The following is a 17,640-nucleotide window of genomic DNA, read 5'->3' as shown; positions in this document are numbered from 1 at the left end:
ACACTTTAATATTGTGTCTTGCCCATTTGCCCTCTGAATGGCACACATATCCAATCAATCTCCCAATTGTCTCAAGGCTGAAAAATCCTTCTTTAACCGGTCTCCTCCCCTTCATCTAAACTGATTGAAATGGATTTAATAAGTGACATCAATAAGGGATCATAGCTTTCACCTGGTCAGTCTATGTCATGGAAAAAAGCAGGTGTTCATCATGTTTTGTACACTCAGTGTATGTCAGAATGTTAATGTGGGAGGCAACCTGCCTGCATAGGGCAGGGTTCCCCAACTGGGGGCACGCGGCACGAATTTGGCCCATGGGGGATATTATTTGGCCACCCAAGTTCTCTGATCAAAATACTTTTTAGTTGTTGGACATAAGACTGTTAAAACACCAGCAAATCAGCTCCAAATACATTTCCAAAGTATTCCCACATGGAGATATGTGATTGTATACAAATGTAAGCAAGGTTTGAAATGGTTATGTTTTAGTAAAATATATCAGTTTCGGCTTCTTGCGGTCAATTTGCAGTCTACAAATTATTTGTAATTATGTTCCAGGGCCCTGGTTGAATGAAGTTGATGACCCCTGGCCTAGGGAGACTACTCAATTCAGGAAATAGACACATTCCCAGTGGTGGAAAAATAAACCAATTGTCATACTTGAGCAAAAGTAAAAATACCTCAATAGAAAATGACTCAAGTAAAAGTTAGTCACCCAGTAAAATCACACTTGAGTAAAAGCAAAAGAGGCACTGAGTTTGAAGGTAGGCCTTGAAATACATCCACAGGTACACCTCCAATTGACTCAAATGTCAATTTGCCTATCAGAAACTTCTAAAGCCATGACATCATTTTCTGGAATTTTCCAAGCTGTTTAAAGGCACAGTCAACTTAGTATATGTAAACCTCTGACCCACTGGAGTTGTGATACAGTGAATTATAAGTGAAATAATCTGTCTGTAAACAATTGCTGCTAGAGTTACTTGTGTCATGCACAAAGTAGGTGTCCTAACCGACTTTCCAAAACTAGTTTGTTAACAAGAAATTTGTGGAGTGGTTGAAAAATGAGTTTTAATGACTCCAACCTAAGTGTATGTAAACTTCCGACTTCAACTGTAGGTATTCCTCGTCCAGGGCAGTGTGCAGTGGGTTGGCGATGCATCGTCTGTGGACCTATTGGGTCAGTACGCAAATTGAAGTGGGTCTAGGGTGACAGGTAAGGTGGAGGTGATATGATCCTTGACTAGTCTCTCAAAGCACTTCATGATGACAAAAGTGAGTGCTACTAGTCGTTTAGTTCAGTTATCTTTGCCTTCTTGGGTACAAAAACAATGGTGGCCATCTTGAAGCATGTGGGGACAGCAGACTGGGATAGGGAGAGATAATGTCCTTAAAACACACCAGCCAGCTGATCTGTGTATGCTCTGAGGATGCGGCTAGGGATGCCGTCTGGGCTGGCAGCCTAGCGAGGGTTAACACGTTGAAATGTCTTACATCAGCCACAGAGAAGGAGAGACCACAGTCCTTGATCGTGGGCCGCGTTGGTGGCACTGTATTATCCTCAAAGCGGGCAGAGGTGTTTCGATTGTCTGGAAGCAAGACTCCTGTGTCCGTGATGTGGCTGGTTTTTCTTTTGTAGTCTGTGATGGTCTGTAGATCCTGCCACATACGCCTAGTGTCTGAGCTGTTGAATTGCGGCTCCACTGTCTCAATACTGACATTTCGCTTGTTTGATTGCCTTGCAGAGGGAATAACTACATTGTTTGTATTAGGCAATATTCAAAGTCACCTTTCCATGGTTAAATGCAGGGTTTGCGCTTTCAGTTCTGAGTGAATGCCGCCATATGTCCACGGTTTCTGGTTAGGGTAGGTTAATAGTCACAGTAGGTACATCTCCTATACACTTCCTTATAAACTCACTCACCGAATCAGCGTAGACGTGTATATTATTCTGAAGCTACCCGGAACATGTCCCAGTCCTCATGATAAAAACAATCTTGAAGCGTGGATTCCAATTGGACAGACCAGCGTTGAATAGTCCTTGTCACGGGTACATCTTGTTTGAGTTTCTGCCTTTAGGAAGGGAGCAGCAAAATGGAGTTGTGGTCAGATTTGCCGAAAGGAGGTCAAGGGGAGGGCCTTGTATGCATCGCGGAATTTAGAGTAGCGGTGATCCAGTGTTTTTCCAGAGCGAGTGCTAGTCATTATGCTGATAAAAATGTACGTAGCCCTGTTCTCAAATTTGCTTTGTTAATATCCCCAGCTACAAAAAATGCAGCCTCCGGATATACGGTTTCCAGTTTGCATAAAGTTCATTGAGGGCCGTCGTGGTATCGGCTTGAAGGGGGATGGATATACACGGCTGTGACAATAACCGGGGAGAATTCCTTTGGGAGATTATAAGGTCGGCATTTGATTGTGAGGAACCCTAGGTCAGGTGAACAAAAGGACTCAAGTTCCTGTATGTTACAATTACACTATGAGTCATTAATCATGAACCATACCCCCACACCCTTTTTCTTCTCGGAGAGATGTTTATACCTGTCGTCGCAACGCACAAAGAATCCAGGTGGTTGTACCGACTCCGACAGCATATCCCGAGAGAGCCATGTTTCCATGAAACAGAGTTTATTACAATCCCCGATGTCTCTGGAAAGCAACCCTTGCCCTAATTTCATCTACCTTGTTATCTAGAGACTGGACATTAGCAAGTAATATACTTGGAAGTGATGGGTGGGGTGCGCTCCTCTGAAGTCTGACTAGAAGGCCGCTCCGTCTTCCTCTTTCCGGTGGCAGGTAGCCTAGTGGTTAGAGCATTGGGCCAGTAACCGAAGGGTTGCTAGATCGAATCCCCGAGCTGACAAGGTAGAAATCTGTCGTTCTACCACTGAACAAGGCAGTTAACCCACTGTTCTTAGGCCATTATTGTAAATAATAATTTGTTCTTAACTGACTTGCCTCGTTAAATAAAGGTTAAATAGATTTGTTTTAATTAACACCTCTGGAATCTGTTCAAATGCCCTGGTTGTTTCGGACAAAGGATCTGCTTCGGGAAAGTCATAGTGCTGGTAAGTGGGACGTCGCTCTGATATCCAATAGTTCTTCCTGGCTGTATGTAATAACGCTTAAGATTATGTGGGCTAACAATGTAAGAAACAACTCTGCTCCGGTCATTAGACAATTTGAACAAACTGGACTAGGATAGCACCATATCTGTTTTTAGTGGGTTTAGCATATCCCCATGTTTAATTCCAAAAAAGCCACAAATATAAATTTTTTAGGAAGAGGACGAGTACAAAAACAATTAAATTTACTACTTCAGAGTTTAGTGCATTCCCCCACTGTGTGGGCTGCTGGTCAGTCCCCCAGGTTCCAGCCAGAGGGCACCAGCATAGAGCACATTATTACAGAGCACATATCAGTGCAAAGGGAACAGTTGAGAAAAAGGCAAATTGAACAGATTTTTTATTTTTAAGAAAAATTAGAAACACCTGCCATGACAGTAATATGAAAACTGATATTTTTCGCGCCGTTATTTGGTCTACTTTGAGGCCTCTAGCAGAGACCAAATTACAAATAAAAACAGATCGGACAAAGTTACTGCATTGGTTCACATGCAACCCCAAAGACTAGTACGCACATCGGATATGACCATGTCGTCACTACTTGTAGCTATGCCAACACCATCCAAACAGCACTGATATCACAACTTCCATGTCCAGTGAAAAAAAATTATTAAAGAAATGGTTGATTCAATGTATAAAAACAAAAAGTCCATTGACAGAACCTAGACATAATATAGTTCATTTTTTTCATTCATTAGTTGATTCTTCTGCATTCCAAGATCGACAGACACGTGTTTTGGGCAAATGTTCAGGCTGTACATCTACACTTTTCTGTGGCGCCATTCATTTGCTCTCTGGAGGTTTCGGAGGGAGGACAGTCAAGTACATTGAGGGGCGGTTTGGATCACCTTTGGATTCATCTGCTCTGGGTCAGAACCAGGGGTATGTGTGGTGACCACGCTCTCACCAGGGGTCAGTCAGTCAGTGTGTCAGTGCGAGGGGCCCTTGCCGGTCAGTCACAAAGTATGAGGTAGTGTGTTGGTGTCAGTGCTTTGCTGGTCGGCAGGCCGGATGTCTGGGGGGGTTCATGTGGAGTGGACATTTGTCATGTAGGGGGAAATCAGTTGTTCAGTCCAAAAGAGTCACTAAAAGTGCTTCATGTAAGTGTGTGTTTATGTATTTAATAAAATTATTTAATCAGGCATTGTAAAAAGCTTGTCAGATAAGGTTGGGTGAGTAGCTGGTGGGTAGACAAGGGCTGGGTTTCCCAAAAGCATTGTAGCACTTACATCATCTTTCGTCCATTGAGTTTCAATGGAATTAAGATGATCTTAGCGCTACGATTCTTTTGGGAAACCCAGCCCAAAGCCATTCTGAGAGAGATCAGAGCAGTCAATACCTCTTCCCCTGCACCCCTTCCTCCCTCCCAGTCTATTCTCTTCCGCCTTCCATTCCTCAGCCCTCGTTGGCAGCCACCAGCTGGCCCAAGCCCTGGCGGACATACACAGCTTGGATCTCCTTGGTCTTGAGGCAGAAGTCGCAGGCCCAGACAGCAGAGCTCTCTCGGGTCAGCAGACCGTAGGCTGGCTCCGTCAGGCCCGTGCAGTCACGGTGGAACCAGCGCTGGCACGACGCCTCACACAAGATGGCATCCTGGTCGTCGTGCACCTCCGACAGGCAGAAGCCGCAGGGGAACACCATGCCCGGGCCGCCCAGCTTCCCTGGACCGGAGCCTGGGCCGGTGGAGGGGTTAGCGGGGCCGGGGGGCAGCGGAGACTGAGTGTTGGGGGTAGAGTTGGAAGGGGGGTTGGGGTTGCTGCCGGGGGTGTTACCCCCACTGCTGTTGTTGGTCATGTTGTTCTGGGCAGAGTTGGGGGGAGCGTTTGGCATGGAGCCTCCACCAGGGGTGTTGTTCTGCTGGTTGTAAAGGGTTGATCCAAGGGAAGAATTCGGCGGAGTTGACTGCTGTTGGGATGGGTTATTGGAGGAGGGGGCGTTGGCAGAGTTGGGCCCCTGCAGCTGATTGGGTGGCGGTTGCAGGGGCTGGGAGCCGTTGAGTGGGCCGGTGGGGGAGGAGTTGGGGTTGGACTGGGGCGGTGCTGAGGGGGGCTGGCCGGGCGTGTTGGGCTGCTGGTCAGGGAAGCCTCCTCCAGGCTGGGAAGGGCCAGAGTTGGTGGGCCCGGGGGGAGTGTTGTTGGGACCCGGTGGACCAGATGTGTTTAAGTTAGGCTGCTGCTGCGGAGGCCCAGACTGGGGCCCACCTCCGCCAAAGTTCTTCCCCTCATCGTTCCCTGGGCCCGGGGGGCTGAGGCCTGGGTATGGGCCATCCTGTGAGGGAGGGAACTGTCCTTGAGGGGGTAAACCTGGAATCCCTCCCATGTTTCCTCCTGGGCCAACGCCCATGCCCCCCATCATGTTCATCCCACCAGGCATGCCCCCCATGGGGTTCATGGGGCCATGGGGGGGTCCCCTGGGTCCTCCGCCACCGGGCAAAGGGGGGCTGTTGAAGGGGTGCCCACCCTGTCCGTGCTGTTGCTGCGGGGGCATCCCAAACCGAGGGTGCGGTGGCCCTCCTCCAGGACCCCCGATACCACCAGGGGACAGCATAGGGTTGAACCCCGGTCCCGGGTGCATGGGCGGACTGAAATTGGGGGGCATGTTAAATTGCGAAGGACCCCCGGGTCCTGGGAAACCTCCTCCGCCACCTCCACCCCCAAAGCCAGGCATCCCCCCAAAGCCCAGCTGGTGGTGCGGTCCTGCGTTGGGTGGTCCTGGGCCAAAGGGCAGTCTCCGTCCTGGTCCTCCAGGGCCTCCCCCAGGGCCCCCCATGAAGCCCATGCCCCCGGGGCCTATCCTGCCTCCATAAGGCCCTCCTCCTCCACCTGCCCCGGGGCTCGGGAGGAATGGACCCCCTCCTGGAACTCCAGCCCCACCAGGTCGGGACGGCAGCGATGGGGGGCCAAAGTCATCATCAAAAGGGTTGGAGGCAACCAGGTGGTCCACCATGGGGGTAGGAGGGGGCGCAAACTCAGAGAGGTGGGAGAACGCGGCACCGGCCCCCTGAAACACACGATCAGGAGAGAGGAGATAATGGATTTTTGAGATTGAACAACATGAGTTTGATAAGAGCAGAGAAGCTACAGGTAGTATAGAATGATTGAATAGTCAACTAGTGAAACCACTGATCGATGTAACAAGTCGTCAACTATGTTACAACGTAAAATGTTAACTTGAGGTGTTTAGACCATGCTTAAATGTGCAACCATCATAACAAGACCAGTAAAAGGACAAATAAAACCTTCTCGCAGAAGAGGCCACCAGTCAAACACATCAAAAATGTTTACATTATGGAGCAATGTGTTGAAGGCAGTAGTTACCTGAGCGTTGGATTTTCTCTTCCTCTTTTCTGGACTCTTCATCTGTCCACCTAAAGAGGGGAAGAGGGAGAGGAGCAGGGACATGAGACTTTCTAGCCTTATCTTTCCAGTTTACAGATGAACATACATTATCTATTTTTATACCAACACCTGTAACCCACATAGCTCATGCTAATACTTCTACTGTACATAAAATTTTAGTTACTTTTTATACACGCCGCATATTTACAGTGCATTCAAAGTATTCAGACCCCTTGACCCTTGACCGTTTTTTTTAGAAATGTTTGCACTGAAATATCACATAAGTATTCAGACCCTTTACTCAGTACTTTGTTGAAGCACCTTTGGCAGCGATTACAGCCTTGAGTCTTCTTGGGTATGATGCTACAAGCTTGGCACACCTGTATTTGGGGAGTTTCTCCCATTCTTCTCTGCAGATCCTATCAGGTTGGATGGGGAGCATTGCTGCACAGCTATTTTCAGGTTTCTCCAGAGATGTTCGATCGGGTTCAAGACCGGGCTCTAGCTGGGCCACTCAAGGACATTCTGAGACTTGTCCCAAAGCCACTCCTGCGTTGTCTTGTTTGCTTAGGGTCATTGTCCTGTTGGAAGGGGAACCTATACCCCAGTTTGAGATCCTGCGCACTCTGGAGCAGGTTTTCGTCAAGGATCTCTGTACTTTGCTCCGTTCATCTTTCCCTCGATCCTGACTAGTCCCCCAGTCGCTGCTGCTGAAAATATCCCCACAGCAAGACGCTGCCACCACCATAATTCACTGTAGGGGTGGTGCCAGGTGTCCTCCAAATGTGATGCTTGGTATTCAGGCCAAATCGTTCAATATTGGTTTCATCAGACCAGATAATCTTGTTTCTCATGGTCTGAGTCCTTTAGGTGCCTTTTGACAAACTCCAAGTGGGTTGTTGTGCCTTTTACTGAGAGGCTTCCATCTACCATAAAATGCCTGTTTGGTGGAGTGCTGCAGAGATGGTTGTCCTTCTGGAAGGTTCTTCCATCTCCACAGCTGTGTCAGAGTGACCATAGGCTTCTTGGTCATCTCCCTGCAAAGGCCCTTCTCCCCCGATTGCTCAGTTTGGCCAGGCAGCCAGCTCTAGGAAGAGTCTTGGTGGTTCTAAACTTCTGGAGGCCACGGTGTTCTTGGGGACCTTCAATGCTGCAGACATTTGTTGGTACCCTTCCCCAGATCTGTGCCTCGACACAGCTCTACGGACAATTCCTTCGACCTCATGGCTTGGATTTTGCTCTGACATTTACTGTCAACGGTGGGACCTTATATAGACAGGTGTGTAACTTTCCAAATGATTGAATTTACCACAGGTGGACTCCAATCATGTTGTAGAAACATCTCAAGGATGATCAATGGAACCAGGATGCACCTGAGCTCAATTTAGAGTCTCGTAGAAAAGGTAGAAATACTATATTTATTTTATTATACATTTGCAAAAATGTCTAAACCTGTATTCGCTTTGTCATTATGGGGTATTGTGTGTAGATTGATGAAGACTTTTTATTTAATCCTGTTTAGAATAAGGCTGTAACGTAACAAAAAGGGGTCTGAATACTTTCTGAATGTACTGTATATATGCTGGATTCTTGACGTAGCCAACTCTAATATTAAAGTGCCTTCAGAAAGTATTCATACCCCTTGACTTTTTCCACTGTTGTTGGTAAAGACTGAATTTAAAATGGATTAAATTGAGATTGTCACTGGCTTACACACAATACCCAATATTGGTCAATGTGGAACTAATAAAAAATGTAAAGCTGAAATGTCTTTCGTGAATAAGTATTCCGCCCCTTTGTTAAGCAAGCCTAAATAATTACAGGAGTAAAAATGTGCTTAACAAGTTACATGGCCTAATAGTGTTTAACATGATTTTTGAATGACTACGCAATCTCTGTACCACACACGTTGTGACGGCCCTGAATTTTTCTGAACCGCCTCAGTGCTTCTCCTTCCAATAGGGCGCTTTCCCTTTAATTCCCAATTAAATAGCCAGCATCAGCTGCGCAAAAGTGGGGTTGTGATGGAGACGTGAATGAGGATGTGTTCAACCCTCAGTTCCCGACGCTTCTCTATTCCGTTGCCGTTAAACGTGTGTTTTGTAGCCTAAGAGTTTACCCAGGATCGGATCCACTCTTTGCGTCCGTGGACTACACCTCTCCGTTCTTCGTGGCCTTTCTCCGCTGGAGATCTGTTGGCGGATTGGATTGTCTGACTGACCGACTGACTACCACCTTTTTGTATACGGTATTTCATTTGTTTTGATGTGATGTATACGGTGATGATTTATGTCGTTAGTTGTAGTTGGACTTAGTAAGAGTTGATACGCTTTAAAGTTCTGTGGTAAAATAATTGTTATATTGATTGTATGATTAATACTGGGTTTACGCTACACGGAATGAACGGACAAACATTGCGTGACAAAAGTCACTTGAGTTCACTGAACTCCTTTACCGGGCTGGACTCTTTAGGCCCGAGGTACAGGACATTTCTGGAGGAACCAGAACTCATTGTGTTATATTATTATGTGTGTGTAATCCATTGATGTTGCTAATACAACCCACGCAAAATAATATAGTTGTTTTTGAAGTTCTTTTCAATGTTTTAAGGGTTTATGAAAAGTTTATGTCCTTTGTATTGGTGTAGACTTGACGGACCAGATGGGACTCATTCCCTCCCAAACTAAAAGGAGAAACCAATGTTTTCTCTGGTAGGCACAACCTACCTGGCACCCCTATAAATAATAACCTCAAGTCAAAACCGTTACAACGTATACAGAATTGTAAAGGTCCCTCAGTCCAACAGTGAATTTCAAACAGATTCAACCACAAAGACCAGAGAGGTTTTCCAATGCCTCGCAAAGAAGGGCACCTATTGGTAGATGGTAAAAAATAACATAAAAGCAGACATTGAATATTCCTTTGAGCATGGTGAAGTAATTAATTCAACTTTGGATGATGTATCAATATACCCAGTCACTACAATGAGACAGGCGTCCTTCCTAACTCACTTGCCGGAGAGGAAGGAAACCACAATGAGGTCAATGGTGACTTTAAAACAGTTACGAGTTTAATGGCTGTGATGGGAGAAAACTGAGGATGGATCAACACTGTAGTTACTCCACAATACTAATCTGACAGAGTGAAAAGGAAGCCTGTACATAATATAAATATTCCAAAACATACATCCTGTTTGCAACACGGCACTAAAGTAATAATGCAAAGCAATTCACTTTTTTCCTGAATACATAGTGTTATGTTGTTTGGGGCAAATCCAATATAACACATTACTGAGTACCAATCTGCATATTCTGAAGCATAGTGGTGGCTGCATCATGTTATGGGTACGCTTGTAAATCGATTAAGGACTGGGGAGTTTTTCAGGATAAAAAAAAAGAAAATGGAGCTAAGCACAGGCAAAATCCTCAAGGAAAACATGGTTCTGTCTTCTTTCCACCAGACACTGGGAGATGAATTTACTATTCAGCAGGACGATAACCTCAAAACCAAATCTATACTGGAGTTGCTTACCAAGAAGACAGTGTTCCTGAGTGGCAGAGTTACAGTTTGGACTTAAATCTACTTGAAAATATAACAATTTGACAGAGCTTGAATAATTTTTAAGAATTTTGGGCAAATGTTGCACCACCCAGGTGTGGAATACTCCTAGAGCCCTCAAACTCAACTCTGGACCTCAAAGCCAGTTCCACTGCATTTTTCATTGTTCCCCTCTAATCAGGGACTGATTTAGGCCTGGGACACCAGGTGTGTGCAATTAATTATCAGGTAGAACAGAAAACCAGCAGGCTCCGAGTACCCCTGTCTAAAGACTTACCCAGAAAGACTTAAAGCTGTAATTGCCGCCAAAGGTGCTTCTACAAAGTATTCACTCAGGGGTGTGAATACTTATGTAAATTATATATTTCAGCATTTCATTTTCAAATCAGGCTGTAAAGAAATGTGGACTAAGTCAAAGGGTATGAATACTTTCTGAAGGCACTATCTACTGCTGTACATACCATACTTTATCTCATAAATTCATATATATTTGTGTACATACATAAAGATTGCATTTGGATTACTGTTATAGTGCTATTTGGGTTAGATTGGTTACAACATTTTATTTTACTTGTATTCATGATTTATATTTTACTGCATTGTTAAGAGCTAATAACATAAGCATTTTGCTGCACCCGCTACACCCATTCATAGATGCTAACTACTTTAGTATCATCTCAATGGGGGAGTTTTTTTGAGAGCCTCGACGCTTGCTCTAAGAATTATCTATATGGCGCCTCACCTTGAGCCCAGATAAAACACTGCAGGTTTCTACTAGTGCTTCCCTCCCATTTTCTTTATCAGTTTGTTTCGTGCATTACTACACACACCCGGTTAAAACTTTTGGAATACGAATTGCTGGGTACTCTCCATCCACCCGACCTCTCCAAATACCCTGAAAACAGAAGAACAATGGATTCTTACTCGGCGAGGCGCCGAGCTGCTTGGGAGTCCTACCGATGAGCAGGAAGCGAAGACGCTCACGGGGAGGCAGACGTGGCAGGGTCTTAGTGAGATTAAGATGCCAGGCAATCCGTCCTCCATTTTCAAGCATGCTACTCACCAATGTTCAATTACTAATGAACAAACTTGAGCGAGGATCTCCTTCCAGAAGGGACATCAGATCCCGCAACATACTGTTTTTCTGAGACTTTTCTCTGACATCCAAATAGATATACATCCAACCAGTGGGTTTTACAGTTTGAGGAGTCGGGATCTCTGACAAGAGAAAGGGTGGTGGGCTCTGCTTTATGACCAACATATGGTGCGACAGGGGAAACGTACAGGAACTTGCAAGCTTCTGCTCCCCCGATTTGGAATACTTGGTAATCAAATGTCACCCTTTTTATCTTCCAAGAGACAGTTCTCATGGATTATCGTCATGGCTGTTTACATCCCTCCCCAAGCAGACACCAAAAGGGCTATCAAAGATCTCATTGGACACTGAAGAAACTGGAGACCGCACTCCCAGACGCAGCATTCATTGTTGTGGTGTACTTTCACAAAAGTAATTTGAGAAGCGTACTACCAAGTTATTACCAACACATTGACTGTCTACCTCATGTAAATTCTACTTAACCACTACTACTTGCCTTTTCCACATGGATATGGCCCTCTCCACCCTCCTTTCGCCTACAAACAAAGACTCAAGAGGGAAGTTCCAGAGGTCAGATCCAATCAATCAAAATTCACACTGCACTGTTTTGATCAAATGGACTATAATAAGTTCTGGGTCACCTCTGGATAGAACGTTAACGAAAACGCTGTCTTAGTAACCGGATTTAAAAAATGCATAGATTACGTAATATAGTAGCTTTCAAAACTTGCCCGAATCAAAAACCGTGGATGGATAGCAGCTTTGTAGGTTGCTTATAAACAGGGCAAGGTGACCGGAGACAATAGTTTAGTTAAAAATAACAAATATGATTGATCAGATTGATCAAGATGGCGAAACAAGTATAGGGACAAAGTGGAGGGATAAATCAGTGGGTCGGACACAAGTTGTATGTGGCAGGGGCTCGAAAGGATCACAGATTACAAAAAGCCAGCCTCAGTCACCAAGCCACCCTACTGGATGAGCTCAACACATTTTTCTCAAGGATTCAAATGAACCTGAGCTGTCGTTGAGAGCCCCCAATTACAAAGTGGGCTACACAGTCACAGTCTCCACTGAGGATGTACACTACATGACCAAATGTACGTGGGCACCTGCTCAATGAACATCTTTTTCCAAAATCATGGGCCTTAATATGGAGTCGGTCCACCCTTTGCTGCTATTACAGCCTCCATTCTTCTGGGAAGGCTTTCCACTAGATATTGGAACATTTCTGCAGGGACTTGCTTCCATTCAGCCACGAGCATTAGTGAGGTCGGGCACTGATGTTGGGCAATTAGGCCTGGCTTACAGTCGGCATTCCAATTCATCCCAAAGGCGTTTGATGGGGTTGAGATCAGGGCTCTGTGCAGGCCAGTCAAGTTCTTCCACACCAATCTTGACAAACCATTTCTGTATGGACCTCGCTTTGTGCATGGCGGAATTATCATGCTGAAACAGGAAAGGGCCTTCCCCAAACTGTTGCCACAAAGTTGTAAGCACAGAATTATCTAGAATGTCATTGTATGGTGTAGCGTTAACATTTCCCTTCACTGGAACTTAGAGGCAAAGCCCGAACCACGCAAAACAGCCCCAGACCATTAATGATTTTATACACGTCAGCAATGGGTGTGGCTAAAATAGCTCAAACCACATATTTGAAGGGGTGTCCACATACTTTTGTATATATAGTGTACTTATTAAGTCATTAAAAACGGGTTAACCCTCGCAAGGCTGCCAGCCCAGACAGCATCCCTAGACGTGCCCTCAGAGCATGTGCAAACCAGCTGGCTGTTGTGTTCTCAAACATTTTCAATCTCTCCCTAACTCAGTGCCACTATAGCCACCTGCTTTAAGATGTCTACTATCATCCCCGTGCCCAAGAAAGGGAAAGTTACTGAACTGAATGACTACCATGCCTACAGCTCGGCCTTCAACATCATAGTACCCAATAAGCACATGACAAAGCTCACAGCTCTGAACTCCTCCCTATGCAATTGGGTCCTGGAGTTCCTGACAGTCCACCCCCAGGTGGTGAATGTAGGAAACATTACCTACTCAAAACAAATTCTCAACATGGGGTGCCTGTCATGCCAAATAGTGTCCCCCTGCCAAAAAAAAAAAGTGTCCCCCCCCTGGGTCACAATGGGATTTGATGAGTTTTAGATTTTGTTGCTAGAACTTGCAAAATCTGACCGGATTACATAATGAACCAAAGCGTCCATTGCTATGCTGGTTCTATTTTACCGCGTAGCACGAAGGAAGGAAGGATGCAGTTGTAGTTCTATTTCACTGCATAAGCATTCACACTGTCCGCGCAAAATTATTAGCTCAGAATTGCTCTCCAAGGATGGTGTTGACGGTGACAACCTGCTGCTTCAGAGGACTGAAAAGACTGGAAAGAACACTTTCTTTACCATACATTTGTCTTTATAAGTACATTTTGTTAAATCGGAAGAAATAATTGAAGAGTTTTTAAGATTGACGTTGCTAGCTAATGTACATATTTACCTCAGCCTGCCTAGCCAGCTACAGTATCTTGCTGGCTAGCCAGCCAGCCAGTTTTACTTAGCAAACGTTAGCTAGCTAGCAAGCAAGCGACTAACTTTTGTAGCTTTCTGTTTGTATGTTGCTTGCTGGCACTTCAATGGCATCCCGCGAGGAGATTTTATTTTCTTTCCAACCAGGCGAAGTACTACGAAGGCACCATTGATCTTGACAAGAGGCGCAACATTCAGAGAATTTCACAATTCAGGGTAACGTTAAGCACTTAACTTCTATTAGATAACTGGACGGATTGAGCTATGTGCAACCATTTTTTCAACAACTGTTTTCCATCTAGCTAGTTGGTCATCTATATGTTGCTAGCTTTACATATAGTTCAGTTGAGGCTGCTGAGGGGAGGACGGCACATAATACTGTCTGGAATGGAGTAAATGTAATGGTATCAAACGTGGTTTCCATTCAATTGACTCCATTCCAGCCATTATTATGAGCCATACTCCCCTCAGCAGCCTCCACTGACGTATAACTATGTCTATCATACTGAGGTATCTAGTGTCGTGTCTTTACTATCATTAAACTGAAGACTTATAGTTTATCAAAGATTCTCTGTAATTAACCTTTTGTAACTATGGGGCAGTATTTTCATTTTTGGAAAACGTTCCAGTAGTAAACGGGATATTTTGTCAGGACAAGATGCTAGAATATGCCTATAATTGACAGCTTAGGATAGAAAACTAAAGTTTCCAAAACTGTAAAAATATTGTCTGTGAGTATAACAGAACTGATATTGCAGGCGAAAGCCTGAGAAAAATCCAATCCAGAAGTGCCTCATGTTTTGAAAGCGCTGCGTTCCAATGCGTCCCTATTGAGCAGTGAATGGGCTATCAACCAGATTAATTTTTCTCCGTATTCCCCAAGGTGTCCACAGCATTGTGACGGAGTTTTACGCATTTATGTTGAAGAATACCCGTAAGCGGCTACATTGCGCAAGTGGTCACCTGATGCTCTGAGTGATTCTCGCGTAAAATACAGGAGGTAGCCATTATTCCAATCGGTCCTACTGAAAAACCAATTGTCCCGGTGAATATATTATCGAATAGATATTTGAAAAACATCTTGAGGATTGATTATAAACAACGTTTGCCATGTTTCTGTCGATATTATGGAGCTAATTTGGAATATTTTTCGGAGTTTGTGACTGCAATTTCCGGGCGATTTCTCAGCCAAACGTGAAGAACAAACGGAGCTATTTCACCTACAAAAATAATATTTTTTGAAAAAAGGAACATTGGCCATCTAACTGGGAGTCTCGTGAGTGAAAACATCCGAAGCTCATCAAAGGTAAACAATTTCATTTGATTGCTTTTCTGATTTACGTGACCAAGTTACCTGCTGCTAGCTGGACAAAATGCTATGCTAGGCTATCGATAAACTTATACAAATGCTTGTCTAGCTTTGGCTGTAAATCATATTTTGAAAATCTGAGTTGACAGGGTGATTAACAAAATGCTAAACTGTGTCTCAATATATTTCACTTGTGATTTTCATGAATATGAATATTTATGTCCTTTGCGTTATGCTAATTAGTGTCAGTCGATGATTACGCTCCCTCATGCGGGATGGGGAGTCACTAGAGGTTATTAAGCATCTCCAATCCAAAATTAAATCTAGAATCGGCTTCCTATATCACAACAAAGCATCCTTCACTCATGCTGCCAAACATACCCTCTTAAAACTGACCATCCTACCAATCCTCGACTTCGGGAATGTCATCTATAAAACAGCCTCCAACACTCTACTCAACAAATTGGATGCAGTCTATCACAGTACCATCCGTTTTGTCACCAAAGCCCCATATACTACCCACCACTGCGACCTGTATGATCTCGTTGGTTGGCCCTTGCTTCATACTCGTCGCCAAACACACTGGCTCCAGGTCATCTACAAGTCTCTGCTAGGTAAAGCCCCGCCTTATCCCAGCTCACTGTTCACCATAGCAGCACCCACTCGTAGCACGCGCTCCAGCAGGTATATCTCACTGGTCACCCCCAAAGCCAATTCTTCATTTGGTCGCCTTTCCTCCCAGTTCTTTGCTGCCAAAGACTGGAACGAACTGCAAAAATCACTGAAGCTGGAGACTCATATCTCCCTCACTAGCTTTAAGCACCAGCTCTCAGAGCAGCTCACAGATCACTGCACATAGATGGGCTGTTTACAGATGGCCTATCTACCTCATCCCCATATTGTATTTATCTTGCTCCTTTGCACCCCAGTATCTCTACTTGCACATTCATCTTCTGCACATCAACCATTCCAGTGTTTAATTTGCTATATTGTAATGACTTCGCCACCATGGCCTATTTATTGCCTGAACTCCCTAATCTTACCTCATTGCACTCACTGTATATAGACTTTGTTTCCAATTTTCTACTGTATTATTGACTGTGTTTTGTTTATTCCATGTCTAACTCTGTTGTTGTATGTGTCGAATTGCTATGCTTTATCTTGGCCAGGTCGCAGTTGCAAATGAGAACTTGTTCTCAACTAGCCTACCTGGTTAAATAAAGGTGAATGTTAAACTTAAGACTGAGTATTTTAACAACTCTTCTCTCCCAACTCCTTAGGAAATCATATGTACCTATGGGGGAAGGATGGCCAGCCACACACAGGTGATTTTTACTAAGGAGAAGGGATGCCGTGCTGACCGAGATGCATGCTGGCCATTTCGAAGCGAAGCCCATGATTTCCAAAATCACCCTACGCTTCTCCTGACGTAGACTTGTCAAGAAGGTGGACAGCTGGGCAAGTGAAATAACCTTTTGTTTATGAATCATTCTATTATATCTGAAATATTATGATTTCAATGAATGTCATATCAGAGAGCACACCATGTTTCAATTTGTCACTTTTTGCCTAAAGTTCATTACCCTGTCTAGTCTGCCAGATGATTGAGAGGGTTAGCCTGTGGCACCAGAGTTGAAGCCCATCAAAATTGTTTCACCATGGTACATGATCTGTGTCTCAATTCAAATTCTGTTGTTTTGTAATGGTTTATTTTTTTGACCACAGCAAAGTTTAATATTATAGAACGTGTGTGTGTGTCAGTATCCTTACAAATATGAAAATCTGCATACTATATGACACAGATAAGAATATAGTAATCTTCTCCCTAACACTTTAAATGTTAGGAGTGGAACTCACTGGACCTGTCATGAAATCAAGGAATGGCAACAACTGGTGTCTAACAGCGACCGAACACTTTACCAAGTGGATGGAGGCAATACCCATTAAGCACGTACTCTTCCTTTACTGACCTTATCTCTAAATTCCCCTCTGTAACCAATTAAAAAAGGGTGCTTGGAACCAAAAATAGATTCTCGCTTTGTATGATACCCATCAAGGACGAGATTGGCGAGGCCACCTTCAAGGCAATGGTGGACATCTTCAACGCCCATGGTTCTCCCGAGGTAATTTTGAGTGACTAAGGTCATGAACGCTGGAACAAGTTACGGATGTTAGAGGTTATATTCTGTCACCAATGGTTTGTTTTATTTTTTACCATTTGTTTTTCCATGGTACATAAGACATATTTCAATATTTTACATTTTAACTAGATATATCGCTTCGTACCCCCTCCTGGTTTGGTGAATGGGCCAACCAGACCCTCAAGAATGCCATGGGCAAGTCCCCTGATTGGTACCAGGAAGGGTGGGAGAACAACCTTTAAGTAATTCTCTTTGCACACAACAGCAGCATTCAGGCCTCCACCGAGCACGGACGGGAGCCGCAGCTGAGGTAAACAATGCAATTGTATATACAAGTATTGCATATACTGTAGTCTTTCAAATTTGTGATTGATTTTGTATTGTTGTTTGTCTATTGCTGTTTATGTATAATGTACTTTCAGATCACTGAAACCCCACCTGATGTGGTGGAAGTTGTCGTAACCAGATCAGAATGCCTTCGAGGACCACCTTCAGGCACGCACTAAGGATGAGGAGGTTTTAGACCAGGTAAAACT

General features: G+C 44.5%; 1 protein-coding gene across 2 annotated transcripts in view; it reads right to left on the bottom strand.

Annotated features, from left to right (window-relative positions):
* Positions 1-3,212: 3,212 nt before the first annotated feature.
* The window catches only part of pygo2 (pygopus homolog 2), a 30,112-nt gene continuing 15,684 nt past the window's right edge, over positions 3,213-17,640 (bottom strand). For both annotated transcript variants that reach the window (XM_021560720.3, XM_036970946.2), the window contains exons 2-3: positions 6,443-6,492; positions 3,213-6,125 (exon numbers count right to left, since the gene is read on the bottom strand). In XM_021560720.3, the coding sequence (XP_021416395.1) occupies positions 4,521-6,125; positions 6,443-6,492 (1,655 nt within the window). In that variant the 3' untranslated portion in view covers positions 3,213-4,520. The remainder of the gene's footprint in view (positions 6,126-6,442; positions 6,493-17,640) is intronic.

This window comes from Oncorhynchus mykiss, chromosome 30 (genome assembly GCF_057628025.1).
Source record: "Oncorhynchus mykiss isolate SJ-2025 chromosome 30, ASM5762802v1, whole genome shotgun sequence".
NCBI lineage: Eukaryota > Metazoa > Chordata > Actinopteri > Salmoniformes > Salmonidae > Oncorhynchus > Oncorhynchus mykiss.
The sequence above is the reverse complement of the archived record's forward strand: the minus strand, read 5'-3'. Positions and strand labels throughout refer to the sequence as shown.